Raw genomic sequence first — 15,099 nt, 5'->3', positions numbered from 1 at the left:
ATCTAAAGATAGTAGGACAGAAATAACAGAGTCAAGAAACAAAGCAATAGCATCAACAGAACCAGAAGCTGATTCTTTGAAAAGTCTTTTTCAGAAGAAAAGAGAGAAGAAAATCTACTCAAAGAACAACAAAAGTGAATAATCAATGAAATGTATAAATAAGTTAAAATACAGTAATTTTTAATTATAAAAAAAATGAAGTTCAAAGTTAAGCCTGAAAATCCAAATGAAATAATTCTCTAGAAAAATATAAACTAAATTGATTACAGAAAAACAAACCTATATGAATCAATCCTGTTAAAGAAGTTGAATAAGTGATCAAAATTATCCCCTTTGAAACATACCAGTTGTGCCTCTGTAGATAAGTTTTGCCAGATTTTTTTTCAGAAATATAATCCAAAGAAATACAACATAAGTTACCTTATAAAGTTATTATAACTCAAAGCCATTCCAAATATTCATGTAATGACATCATTCTTGTAGAATCTGACAGCTAGAAATTTACGCTGGAGTTAATTCGAATATTCATTAATAGCTTAAGAGCATAAAAATAGAATGGCAGACACCGATTTTATCAGTGTTAACTCCAAATGGAAAGAGAGGAAAGAGAACCAAAAAGGAGGGGCTTCTGTTATATCAATAATGTTCTGATTCTTGTGTTGAAGAGAATAGAAGTTACAGTAAAATGTTATGATTTGATGTAAATGGTAAATGCAGATTATTTTCTGTAAAAGTATATTTTCTATATAAATATATTATTTTCTATACTTAAGTGGATATTTAGGATTATTCCCAATTTTTTTACTGAAAATTAAAAACACATTTCACTACCAACCTGGTCACATATCTGTTAAGTCCATTGTGTAACAAAAACCAAGGTAATAATAATTCAAATAAACCCTGTAGATATTTTTACAGAATATGTGATGTCTTAATTACTTGTTAACACTTAGCTAAGAAATACCCAACATTTATAAATATGTTTTGTACAAGATGGCAGAAAACAGAAATGGGAAAGTTTCAAAAAGAAGCCTCCTTGAAATAAAAGGGTGTTTCAGAGATTTGTGTCACAAATCACAATGAATAAAACCTACGTGTGGAGGGGTTCAAGCCAAAGGGATGTGGATATGGGGCATGACTGCCACAGGAAGGCCAGAATCATGAGAATAGGCAGCTGTCCCGGGGAAATGAGAGTTCTGAGCCCATCTTATATGGGGAGAACAGAGGCTTCCCAAAGAAGTCGCAAAATTACCTAGGAAGATACAGCCCTCACCATGCCAGCCATTAGAATTCCTACTGTTGTTAGTAGTGAAACCTGAGTTAAACTAAGCTTGCAAACTCCCTGTGTCTAGAGCAAAGGGCTAAGAGTTTACCCTCTACCTGTTGAGGATGAAAAGAGATGAGAGAAGCATTTGATGAAAGGCTTCTAGAATAAGCAAACAAGGAAAGGACTACCAATAATCCAAGGCTAAGTAAAGCAAATGCTCAAACATAAGTACAAAGCAAGTGCATTTAGAACCCACTCCTTGATTCTGATGACTCAGAAAATGGGAAGGGATACCAGGAAGTGAACATATGTTGCAATATGCATCTCTACTCTTGCATAAAAGGAGGATCCCAATGAAACTGTTAAATATATCTCGGTGATTTAATACTAGATTTTCTTCCATTGCCTATACCTGCAAAGGCATGCTACACTTAAATAGCAGAATGTTAAACTTGTAACTTTTACTAACAGACTATACTACTGTAATAATATGGGGGAGGATGATGGGAGGGGAAAATGAAGAGGAGGAAGGGAAGGGGGGAAATCCCTATACCTACAAAACTGTATCATGGAAAATAATAGGGATTTAAACAAAGGAGAAAAAAGAAAATAAGGATTTTATAGTTAAAAAGGAAATCAGGAAACCCCAGGCTTGGAAGAATAGTACGTCAGCACAAGTGGGTTGTAGCCTGGGTGACCTTCTCATCCTTTGGTAAGGACCATGTCTTGTAGCCCAGCTTGAGGTTCTGTGTGGGGGGTGGGGGGTATCTCCAGTTATCATCTAGAAGCTTGCAGAAAGGTTTTCTAAACAGTATGGCCCGGTGACTTCACAATTTCAAATGCAATTTGTAGGAGTGTACAGAAAGAAGAATGTTTAGCCAGACGTTTCCAACATCTCCATTTATCCTGTATTATGATGACAAATATGAAATTCGGGAGAGAGAACAGAGAATAAAAAGAAAAGTAAAAGGTATGTCACTAGACTTATCACTTTTGACATTTATAGTAGTTCCTAAATTGCTGAACTTTCTCTTTTTTGTTTGTTTCATTATCTTTGCTATATAGAGTGGGGAAGGGAGAGGAGAGTGTCATAGTCATTGAAAGTGTTTTTTACAGTTGTTATTAAAACGTTCTTCTTGATCTCCAGAAACCAAGTGCCTACATCAAAAATTCCATCTTGTAATCTATTCACAAAAAGCATTTTTATCACATAGTGATCATTTTAGAAAATACACAGAGGGGCTGGCGTTGTGACACAGTGACCTAAATTACTGTGGCATCCCAAGCCTGAGCACTGATTTGAGTCGTGGCTGCTCTGCTTCCGATTCAGCTCCCTGCTGATGCACATGGGATGGCTTGAGAGCCTATGTCTGACCTACGGGGAGACCCAAATGGAATCCAGGTTCCTGACTTCACCCAGAGCAGCCCTGGCCTTTGCAGCCATCTCAAGAGTGGACTAGCTGGAAGATAGCTCTCTCCTTTTCCCTTTTCTTCTGCCTTTTAAATAAATAAATGTATCTTTTTTTTTTAGAAAAAAAGTCCAGAAAATATTATCATCCATCAGTGTGTGCAGAATTTTAAAGACTCCCTTGATGTTTTCTTAACGAGTGATTATTTTTTTCCCTAAAGAAACTCTGCCCTGATAGGTGATCCTGGAGCTTCCTTAAAAAATCTTTTCTTGAGCCTGGCGGTGTGGCCTAGCGGCTAAAATCCTCGCTTTGAACACGCTGGGATCCCATATGGGCGCTGGTTCTAATCCCAGCAGCTCCACTTCCCATCCAGCTCCCTGCTTGTGGCCTGGGAAAGCAGTCGAGGACGGCCTAAAGCTTTGGGACCCTGCACCCGTGTGGGATACCCGGAAGAGGCTCCTGGCTTCAGATCGGCATAGTATCGGCCATTGCGCTCACTTGGGGAGCGAATCATCCGACGGAAGATCTGCCTCTCTGACTCTCCTCCTCTCTGTATATCTGACTTTCCAATAAATAAATAAATCTTTTTTTTTTTTTAAAGTGTTTTTGTACAAGCCACCATTGCAAGCAGAACTCCAGCCCCCAGTCACCTTGGGGGGTTATTTTTACTGTTGCTTACAGGTAGCAGGTGGTGGCTCAAGTGCTTGAGCCCCTGATACCCAGTTGAAAGATGGGGTTTCTGGCTCCTGGCTTCAGCCTGGCTATTGCTGCTGTTACAAGCTTTTGGGGGTGAACTGTGGGTGAAAGAACAATCAACCTCTCTCTCTTATAGGTGAACATAATAAATGGACATTCTTAAAGATATCTCTTTCCACCTTTGTTCTTTGTCACTATATAATTCAAGATGGTTTTCCAGGTTCCCTTTCTTGCTTCAGGACAAATAGTTTATTTTCCAAGTTGTTCTGAGGCTTTTGGCTTTGTTATTCTTTTTTAAACTCTGAGATCCAGTCTTTTTCATAGTGACAGAAATAGAGGAATTACTTCTCTCAGCTCTTGCATAGCTTACACATTATATTTAATACAGAATTTATTTCAGTTATACAAAAATTGTGCATTAAGACTATAAGTAAGCACCTGAATTAAAAAGAAATGAAAAGGAGACACATGGAAATGTTATCCAGAGTTTTAGTTTTTCCAAGTTTTCTATCATGAGCACTTTGCACCATCAGAGAACCATTTTTTTCTTCTGTTCTCTGTTGTATCGACATCTCTGTGGCACAAATCCGCCTTGAGATCCTCTGAGCTATTGCAGTATTTATTCTATGCTAAAAGTTTTTATTGGCCACTTTAACCTTCCAGGGTTCTGTTGATGTGTTATTTTGTATGTCTCATATAATCTCAGATCCCACCTGTACTTTATCAGAACAGCTACCACCAGATACTCCTAGTAAACGTGTCTAGTCCTGACAAATATAAATGTTAGATGTGGCACCAAAACCTCCAAGATACACACGTGCACACACTCACCAGCCAGTGATCCCCTACTCTGAAGGAGTTATCTCCTGGGCAGTTGGCATCCACCTGCAAGTACTGTGGACAGACTTTATCTCTAGGGGGTAATTGAAATGTCATGTCAGCCCAGCAAAGAGTCATTTTACACATCCTACTTCGCCTTATCTTCAAGGGTTCAGTTTATCACTGTAGGAACTAGAAGCAGTCAGACATGACTTTTCCTCACAAAGCTGATTACTGTCCTTCCTGGCCCTATCTCCATTGTTTAGATTATTTTAACTGTGTTGCGTAGAATCAATAAATAACTGTCATTGGGTTTCTGCATGTTTTCCATTTTTAGCAATCAGAAATATAAAATTCTAGCAGTTTAATTTTTTTCAATTTACTTTATAAAATTTATTTATTTTATTTTTATTGGAAAATCAGATATACAGAAAGGAGGAGAGACAGAAAGGAAGATCTTCCATCCAATGATTCACTCCCCAAGTGGCCACAGCAGCTGAGCTGAGCCAATCTGAAGCCAGGAGCCAGGAGTTTCTTCTAAGGTGTCTACCATGTGGGTATAGAGACCCAAGGCTTTGGGACGTCCTCGACTGCTTTCCCAGGCCACAAGCAGGGAGCTGGATGGGAAGTAGGGCAGCTAGGACTTGAACCAGTGCCTACATGGGATTCTAGTGCATGCAAGGCAAGGACTTTAGATGCTAGGCTGCTGTGCCAGGTTCCACATGGATTAATTTTTTAGAATACTATGCTGTTCACATGTTTAAGTGCCTAGCTTCCCTGTCTGCTAAGTTACTTGCAAATATATGGAGCTCTGTATGTACTGCCTACACATTAAACATGCAAAAATACTCTTGTATTTTCCAGAACTCCAGAAAAATGGGGATTTCCCAAGGCCATTCAAGAGACCTCATATGGAAACATCCAACAAGAAGCCGATGGATACAAAGAAGAGCCAGTGTAAAAGCAACAGGTGGCCTCGAGAAAGTAAAGAAATCCAGAAGGAACCAGTGAACAGGACCAGAGAGCAGCAGAAGCCTAGAAAAACTGACAGATATCATGAAGCAGATGAGGACTTTCCCAGGGGCCCAAAGAGCCACTCTTCTGTTGGTGGTTTTAAAACCCACAAGTCTCACAGATCTTTGCACCGTTCATCACACTTTCACAAGCCAAGAGAAGACAAGCTTCCCAAAGAGGGCAGGCGGGGCAAGCAGAGGGAGAGACGCACAGACGACGACAACGATAATTTGTTTCTTATTAAGCAAAGGAAAAAAAAATCTAAGCTGTGAGATAGCTTTTGACTGGGCTTCGTGTAGTTTTCACAACTATGGCATTTGGCAATACTTTGACTACACTTGAATTTTACTTTTTATTTTTTTAATTTCAACTATATCTAGAGTTCCTAAACAACAACCGTGAAGATCTCTGTTTTCTATAAGCAGACTCCAAAAGTTTGTGGAAGTGTCATTTAAAAATTTTCCATGAACTGTTTGAAACTCATTAGTATGTCCTATTAAGTAAAAAAAAAAAAAAAAGAAATTTAGACTTCTTTTGTTCCAATATGCCATTTTTTATTCAGAATCCTCGGGAGACTAAGAATTTTTATTTTCAAGAAAAATGTTTAAATATATTTTGAAAAAAAAATGCCCATTGCATATAGTTCATCTGCAGGGTGAGTGTTAAAATTTTTGTAGAAAGAGAATAAGAAGAATGCAGGGTTTTTTTTCAGCATAACTTTTTTTAAACCTTGGACTAGATACTTGCTGAAAATGTTCTTGCTTGTGAAACTGTTGACAGAATCTTGCTTTGTACAAACCATCACAGGCTGACTGTGAAGAAGAAGGTATCGTTGGAGCCCTGAAGAGGCAGAAAACTGGGCAGTATGGCAGCAGTAAGGAATGTCCCAAGACAGCTTCCCTGAAACCAGTGAAAAAGAGTCCTCATAAATTGTAACGTAATCATAATGACATGGTTTTTACCATTTTCACGGCCACTTTTCAGAACTGTCATTCATGTAAAATCGAATAATACCCAACTTAAATGTTATTCTTGTTTCCATAGCTTTTTCTTGACTGCCACAAAGTTGTACAGAATTTTTTGCATTTGTGAACCTTTTATACTTATCAAAACCTAATGCTAGAGAAACAAAAATAAAATGTCTAACATGAGTAAATAAAATTTTTGTCTTACTATGTAGAAAAGTAGTAAGGGTTTAGGTGAGAGAGATTGGACAAGTGACTAAAGTTATAAAATCACCATAAACTAGAGTCAAAGTATCCTTTTTATCCAGTAAGTTAGATAAAATGAAAGTCGATTAAACAGGAAGATTTCACTTACGGCACCAACATCACCTAATAGGTACCATTTCGAATCCCAGCTGCTCTGCTTCTGATCCAGCTCCCTGTTGGAAGCCTGGGAAAGCAGCAGAGGATGGCCCAATGCCTTGGGACCCTACCCTACATGGGAGACCCAGAAAAGGTTCCTGGCTCCTGGCAGCTTGGCTCTGGCTGTTGTGACCATTTGCAGAATAATTTGGCAGATGGCAGATCTCTTTTGGTCTCTCCTTCTCTCTGTAACTCTGCCTTTCCAATAAATATAAATAAATCATTAAAAATAATCTAGGATTCTTGAATTTGTATTTTGACTCTTAGGAAAGTGGCCATATTTCTGTCTACACAGTAGGATCAGCACTTACCATTAAAAGAGGAGAATTCTGTCTTCCCAAATGAACATTAGTGTAAATTGCAAATCCACAGGCCTACATTCCCACTCCCTGTTGCTTTATAACTGATCTAGGTTTACTGTGCGGTGGTATGTGGCTTCCTAACAACCACTGTTGTTTTGACCCTAAGGTAAGCTTAACCCGTGCTGAAAAGAACAGCCATGGTGAGCCTTGAGATAGCTTGTCCTAGTCCCCAGTGGCACCTGCAGAAGGAAAGCTTGTTGATGACCTGGTGTAACTACCCCAACACCTCCTGCAGGGCAGACATTGGGGACTACCTTTCTTTAGATTCTTGCCTATAGGGAAGATTGTTTGGAGGAGGGACTGTACTTTTTTTCTTATGTTTCCCTGTAACTTTTCATCATTCATCAGGCAAACAGTTTGTTCTGAGATGTAATTGATCCATGCACGTACGTGCAGACAGGAAAGGAGGCTGAGCTAGCTTACATTAGGATATAGTCTTCTTTTCCTAGTAAGAGAAGCACAGAGTGCCTGTTCCATTTCCTTTGCCCCATCCACTCCCCTTCACTCTTACACCAAGCGTTCAGCTACAGTTAGCCAGTCTATCACTTACACACACATTTTTCCCATACAAGAATGAGGATTTAAAATACAGATTACACAGTTACTCAGGTAAGATTTTCTATTGGTAACCACAAAAGAAGACGCAAAACAAGGATCCCTATAGTTGCTGATACTTAAGACCCTAATTAATTTTCCAAATCAGGAGCAATGTAACAGCAGATTTCCTGGATTCTACCTTGGTTCATGTCTGCCATTTTTGGAGAAGAGCAAAGGGAAGCCAGTCCCTATTTTCAATTGACCTTGATATTACGATGCTTATTATTAGCTCTTTATATCATAGAAAAATTATATATGTATTTTAAGGAAAAAAGATTAAATGGAAAATAAAAACATGTAATTTTTTTTCCATTCAGAAATGGGCTGGAATTCTATTTTTTTTTAAGATATATTTATTTTTACTGGAAAGTCAGATACACAGAGAGGAAGATCTTCAGTCCAGTGACTCATTCCCCAAGTTACTGCAATAGCCGGAGCTGAGCTGATCCGAAGCCAGCAGCCCGGAGCCTCTTCCAGGTCTCCCACTTGGGTGCAGGGTTCCAAGGCTTTTGGCCATCCTCCACTGCTTTCCCAAGCCACAAGCAGGGAGCTGGATGGGAAGCGGGGTCACCAGGATTAGAACCAGTGCCCATATGAGATCCCAGCACAGTCAAGGCAAGAACTTTTTCCACTAGGACATTGCAGTAAGCCCAAAAAGATAACCAAATGACCACAATGGCCAGAGTTAGTCTAGGCCAGGCCAAGGCCAGAAACCTGGAGCTTCTTCCAGATCTCCCACATGAGTGCTGGGGCCCAAGCACTTAAACCATCCTCTGCTGCTTACCCAGGCACATGAGCAGGGAGCTGGATCGGAAGTGGAACAGCCAGTACTATAGGCAACAGCTTAACCCAGTACTCTCAACACTACAATGCCAGCCTCAATACTTTTTGGACTTACGCCAGCATATGTTTCAAAATTTTGGAATGCAGTAAGTTACAACTATGTTTTGGTATACTGGATGCAATCATTTTTTTAACCTTGCCTCTGTCAAACCTAAAGAATCCATACTTGACAACATGCAAGAAGTTCCTGAAAAATCAAATTTGCTGCAGCATTTCTTTTTTAATGTAATTTAATTTATTTATTTTATTGGGAAATCAGATATACAGAAAGGAGGAAAGACAAAGTGGAAGATCATCTTTCCAATGATTCACTCCCCAAGTAGCAGCAATGGTTGTAGCTGCGCTGCTCCGAAGCCAGGAGCCCAGAGCCTGGAGCTTCTTCCAGGTTTCCTGCACGGGTGTCCCAAGGCCTTGGGCCATTCTCGACTGCTTTCCCAGGACAAGCAGGAAAGTAGATGGGAAGTGGGGCTGCTGGGATTAGAACCAGCGCCCGTATGGGATCACAGCACATGCATGGTGAGGACTTGAGTTGCAGGGCTACCCCACACCATGCCCATGGCTCAGCATTTCTTACAGTCACTTGCAGACCTTGCAGCCTTAATGAGAGTATCTGGAGCTGTATTTGCTGTCCATCCTGAAACAACATAGAAAATATGGAAACCATTTTCAAGACAGCATTAGAGGAGGGGCAGTGAGCTTCAGGAGCTGGCAACCAAGTGCAGAGCGCCGTGTGATTGCTACAGCTGAACACTTGGAGCGTTTCCCCACCATGGAATAAGGAACAGGAACCTAAGGAGAGCCTGACAGTCTCCCTGATGTGAAGAAACACAACTGGGAGCCTAGCAAAGCCAGGGCAGGTTTCCAGAGGTCTGCCAGAGGTGCCCTCTGCTCCCGTCTTCATCTGAGTGCTAATCTGAGCCCATTTGTGAGGAAGCCACCTGAACGAATCATCGGAAACTATTACTGAGTTCACACAGAGCCAGAAATAGCTTCTGTTCACACCAGTCAGAGTGGAAAGCCGCAGGGCCCGCAGGGCACTCGCTGGAGTCCACAGAAGAGTGTGATTGCTTCAGTGCTGAGGGGAAATTAGCCCGGGTCCAAAGTGTCTGGTTGTGCCTCTCTCGTCAAAGTAAGACCTGAATGTGTTGTTTCCAAAACTCAGTTCCAAGAACACTTAGAGAAACACAAATATATCTCGGCAACTAGTAAGATAAAATTCACCATGAAATACTACTTTAAATACAAGTTGCAATCTATTCTAACAGCAGGTCTGGGGGTGGAGGTGGGGTGGTCAGACAAAGAAGCATAAGAAACTTGGAAAGATGAACATGTTCATCGCCTTATCGGTGGTGATGCTTTCCCAAGTGTGCACCTTCTTTCAAGAAAAGGTCTTGCTCCACAGAAGTAGTCTATTACTGAATCGAGAACATTTTTGAGAAGCACAGCCAGTGTCCGATAGTTCACAGCCTATCTTCAATTTTGTTCGTTGTTTACCCATATAAGGCCAAGAAAAAAGACTTTGAAATTGGGCAAGTATCCAGCTGTAGGGGATTGAGGGAGGAGGGTCTCTAACCTTTCAGGCCCAAGCATGACCTTTCCCTGTTAGGCATTGTGATGGAAGCTGTGGGCACCAACATTGGGAAACGGGCCACAAGCTACACAAGGTCATGACTGCTGGCCCTGTTCTGATCTCCCCAGCATCAGCCTCTGCAGTGGTTCGCCCTGAAGGGTTCCAGGCCTTCACCTGTGTTTTCACTTTTGCTTTCCTGACCATTCCCAGACCATGTTAATCCTTCCTTTTCTTGTACTGCTGCTGCATTCCAAGTCATTTGTTCAACGGATATTTGCCATGGATCTTCTTTGTGCTAGATGGTATTTTGTCTTGAGGTTGACTTTATATAGAAATCTCTAATCTGAAGGACTAACAAGCAGTTCAGAAGACAAATACAGGGCCCGGCGGCATGGCCTAGTAGCTAAGGTCCTCGCCTTGAATGTGCTGGGATCCCATATGGTCGCCGGTCCTAATCCCGGCAGTTCTACTTCCTGTGTATCTCTCCTCCTCTCTGTATATCTGACTTTGTAATAAAAATAAAATAAATCTTTAAAAAAAAAAAAGGACAAATACAAAAGCCAGTGTTTTGTCTTAGAAGTGAGCAAGATGTTGAGAGATACGAATACAAAGGCAACACTGAGGAAAGAAAATGTAACTGGTCCCACCTGTGAGCAACATGGGACACTGGACAGGACCTTCTGACAGGTCTTCATAAGAAAATAAAAATGTGGCCTAGTGGCTAAAGTCCTCGCCTTGAACACCCAGGATCCCATAAGGGTGCAGGTTCTAATCCCAGCAGCCCTGCTTCCCATCCAGCTCCCTACTTGTGGACTGGGAAAGCAGTTGAGGACGGCCCAAAGCTTTGAGACCCTGCACCCTCATGGGAGACCCGGAAGGGGTTCCTGGATCCTGGCTTCGGATCGGCATAGCGTCGGCCATTGCGCTCACTTGGGGAGTGAATCATCGGACGGAGGATCTTCCTCTCTGTCTCTCCTCCTCTCTGTATATCTGACTTTCCAATAAGTAAATAAATCTTAAAAAAAAAAAAAGAAAAGAAAAATGTTAGCAATTTTCCATGTGCCAACAAAAGAGGAATAGCTGTGCTGGGAGAAGGTAGCATGTCTATAAAGCCATGGAGCTGTGGGGCTATGAAACAGATGCATCCTGTCCTGGTTCACTGGGGTTGCTGTGACAAGTACTGTAAGTGGGATGACTTAAATTTTGGCCTGGAATGTGGCACAGTATGTTAAGCCCCTGCTTGAGCTACTCACATCCTCTATTGGAGTTTTTGGTTTGAGTCCCAGCTACTCTGTGCTTCCAATCCAGCTTCCTGCTAACACATCCTGGGTGTCACCAAGTGTTGGCTCAAGCACTTGGATACCCACCACTCATGTGTGTAACTTCATTCCCTGCCTCTGTCACTAGACCTCATGGCCCACCTTGGATCAAGATTGTCTGATGCCCAAAGCCTTCATGGCATCTGCATAAAGTCTGCTTATAAATCAAATCACATTCAGAAGTACCAGGGGTCAAGACTGGGTCATGGCTTTTTGGAGAATGCGGTTCACCCCACTATACACCGCAAGAACTGTAAGATTGGCTTTACCAAGTTGAACTTGTCTTGGCAGACAGGGTCTTCATCTGTTTCTCTCAGTTTGGCTTTGCATTCTGATTTACATTTTTTTAAGACCTTAGATATATTATGTATAATTTGTCATTTTACATATCCTCCAGTTCCTTTGTGAAAGCACTGTTAGGTCAGTAGAAGGATGAACTGAGAGGCCTCTTGTCAGATTTAATGGCCGACTTTTGCCAAAGTTCCAGTGTGGTAGTGAGCAGGAAGCCAGATTGCAGCATATGGAGGAAGGAATGAGTGGCTGGAAAGGGGAAGAATGTGGCTGTGAAAGGGCGACAGGACAGAATCCTGACTAAAGTGAGGTTACGCTCACATTGAGAAGGAGGTAAAGAGTGAGTGGAGATGCATGCTCGCTGCCTCCCTTCTCATGGAGAAGGGTTTTCCAAGAAAAGAGAATGGGGTGAGGGAAGTAAGGAGCTGTGAAAAGACCCCCAAAAGCAGGTAGAAAGGGGGGTAACCTCTAGGGGCCACTGGAATGGCCTAGGGAGGTTTGGAGGAGTGATGGGAGACCAGGAGTCTTGGTGGCTGCTCCTGTGAGGCAGATGGGGACAATTATGAAGAGGTTTCCAGTAGGAAAAGCAGCTTCCCATCCTCCCTTTTTGTGCCATTAATTCATATCAAGGAACAAACCCTAACGAGCAATCTTTATTACGTGTTCATATACATCACCAAGCATATGTGTCTACCAAGCATAATTTAGCTCCTGTACGAACAGTGTGGTGTAAACACGTTGCGAATCAGATAAGCTATTTGAGAGAGCCTCGGACTTCTGACAACATGTGACTTCCCTGGGCCTTGCTTGCTTACTTCATTATAAAAGTGAGAGCAATGAGCTATCCTAGAGAAGCCCTCCTAGTTTTCTGTGTTCCAATGGCAGCGGGTAGTCCTCAGCTTCACCTCAGAACAATCCTGATGAGCAGTGTGCAGCACTCCCTGATAGCCACTCAGCACACCCCCAGCCTCCCCAGCTCACAAATAAACCTGGTAAGAAGCACCTCATTCCAGCCTCTGAGAACCTGTTGGCTGCACGCTTCCTCTCCACCCTCATTCCAGCTGTTGGTAACAAATTCAGCCCATCTTCTGGGAGAATCCCAACCGAACCCTCGGGGGCCCACAAGCCTCTCTGCCCAGGAACTAAAATGTGGTTTATGTACCTTCTGGAAACTGTCTAAGGGAACCATAATGATTGATTAAGCATCACAAGTGTGATCAGCTTTACGAAAAGTCCCTGATAATAAACTTACTCCTTCCAGTTGATACAATTTCAGTGCAAAAATCACCTACAGCTTGAGACATGTTCCCTCCCTCCCGGTACCTTTTTGAGCATACAACCAGCCTGGAGTGCTTAGACCACCTGTAGTACAGCAGCTTCGTGGAGACAGGTCTCCTAAGTCATTGAGGAAAAAGTCACATTAAGAAAGCAAAAGGGTCTGGCATTATGGCACAGCAAATTAAGCCACCACCTGTGACATGGGCATCTCATATGAACATCCTAGGTCAAGTTTCAGCTGCTTCACTGTCCAGTGCTTTCTACTATTGCACCCAGGAAGGCAGTAGAAGATGGTCCAAGTATTTGAACCTTTCGCAGCGTATGGGAGACCTGGATGGAGTTCCAGGATCCTAATTTCAACCTGGCCTTTGGGTCCATTTGGGAAATGAAACAGTGGATGGAAGATCTCTCCAAATTTGCCTTTCAGACAAACAAGTCTTTTTTTTTTTTTTTTTTTTTTTTTTTAATTAAAAGCTAAGCAGGGAGAACTGGGGCAGTAGCCTAATTCCAAATGGGTGTAGGTTCATATTCCGGCTGCTCCACTTCCCTTCTAGCTCCCTGCTTGCAGTTTGGACAAGCAATAGAGGATGGTCCAAAGCCTTGGGACCCGGCACCTACGTGAGAGACCTGGATAACGCTCCTGGATCCTGGCTTCAGATGGGCTCAGCCCTGGCTGTTGCGGCCACTTGGGGCGTGAACCAGCATATGGGAGAGCTTTCTCTTTGTCTCTGCTTTTCTCTGTAAATCTTTCTAATAAAAATAAATAAAGAAGAAGAAAAAAAAGGTGAGAGCCAGAAGTCTCTACAACAGGGGTGAAAGAGACCCATGAAGAAACAGGAGTTCATATTCCACCCATGGTCGAGTCAGGTGTGGCCTGCCCAGACTTCACAGAATCCACAGTGTTCAAGCCAACTCCCTAAACACTGCTGAAGCACTGAAGTCAGATCCTTGGCTGGTGCCTACTGCTGCCTGCCCCGAAGGGGTTCCTGCTGTTTCCTGTGGGCGAAACAGAAGCAAGGGACTTTACTGTACCAGGCACTGCACCTCAGTCATGGTAACAAACCAGACAGGTATGATCCATGCCCCCATGGGACTTGGGGCTCACGGGTTGATGGGCATGTCCAAAGAGCCTGGTTCCTGGCATACAAGAGAGCCTCAAGTAACAAAGAGATAAAGAAGATGTTGACTATTCTTTTTCACAGGACCCAGCCTGATACAGTCAGGATTCAGTCAATGAATCACTGCTTTCCTTTTATTTTTTTTAAGATTTATTTATTTTTATTGGAAGACAGATCCACAGAAAGAAGGAGAGACCGAGAGAAAGATTTTTCATCTGCTGGTTCACTTCTCAAATGGCCACAGTGGCCAGAGTTGAGCCGATCTGATATCAGGAGCTTCCTCTGGGTTTCCCACATGAGTTCAGGGTCCCAAGACCTTGGGCCATCCTCTGCTGCAGGGAACTGGATGGGAAGTAGAGTGCCCGGGACATGAACTGGCACCCATGTAGGATCCCAACACTGGCAAGGGAAGGTTTAACCAGTTGAGCAATTGTGCCAGGTCCTAAATCACTGGTCTCCAACTGCTCTATGCTATATTACCAAAATGGAGACAAGTAAAACCATCAAGCATTGGCCACTTGGACTGGGGAGTTACACTGCAGTAGGAAAGTTTGCAGTGTGTACCAGTTGAAGTGCCAAGCTTTTCCACTTTGTATCCAGCTCTTTGCTAATGCACCTGGGAAAGCAGCGGAAGACAGCCCAAAGACTTGGGTCCCTGCACCCACATGGGTGACATGGAAGAAGCTCCTGGCTCCTGGCTTTAGACTGTCCCAATCCTGGCCATTGCAGCCATTAGGGGAATAAGCCAGCAAATGGTAAATTCTCTCTCTCTCTCTCTCTGTCTGTCTGTCTCTCTCCCCCTTTCTATAGATAACTCTGACTTTCAAATAAATAACTAAACCTTTAAAAAGAAAAGTTTGCAATGGTGTTTTGGAAAGGCCTTCTGACTAGAGATGGGAGCGTGAATGTGATGAATGTGGGGCTGGCCTGTAGGCTTTAGCAGACTGGCTGGCAGAGTCTGGGTGCCTGCATGGTCTGTGGAGTCCAGGCCAATGAGATCCAAGCTTTCTAAGTTATCAGTATAAGGTCTCATTCAAACACAAGGTGAAATCAAAGAAAACAGAAACCCACCAATGTAATTCCAGAACAAAACTCTGATCTTTCACAAGACCACACATACACTTCCTCAGAGAAATTTAGTCTAAGAAG

The 15,099-nt window shown here is 42.5% G+C and overlaps 1 protein-coding gene across 2 annotated transcripts in view; it reads left to right on the top strand.

Moving 5' to 3' along the window:
- The window catches only part of ZCCHC7 (zinc finger CCHC-type containing 7), a 220,129-nt gene extending 213,763 nt beyond the window's left edge, over positions 1–6,366 (top strand). For both annotated transcript variants that reach the window (XM_040962891.1, XM_040962892.1), the window contains 2 exons: positions 2,120–2,237; positions 5,056–6,366. In XM_040962891.1, the coding sequence (XP_040818825.1) occupies positions 2,120–2,237; positions 5,056–5,477 (540 nt within the window). In that variant the 3' untranslated portion in view covers positions 5,478–6,366. The remainder of the gene's footprint in view (positions 1–2,119; positions 2,238–5,055) is intronic.
- Positions 6,367–15,099: the final 8,733 nt, after the last annotated feature.

The sequence above is a fragment of the Ochotona curzoniae genome, unplaced genomic scaffold (genome assembly GCF_017591425.1).
Source record: "Ochotona curzoniae isolate NIBS_2020 unplaced genomic scaffold, NIBS_Ocur_1.0 scaffold_3208, whole genome shotgun sequence".
Lineage (NCBI taxonomy): Eukaryota > Metazoa > Chordata > Mammalia > Lagomorpha > Ochotonidae > Ochotona > Ochotona curzoniae.
This window is presented reverse-complemented; position numbering and strand designations above follow the sequence as displayed.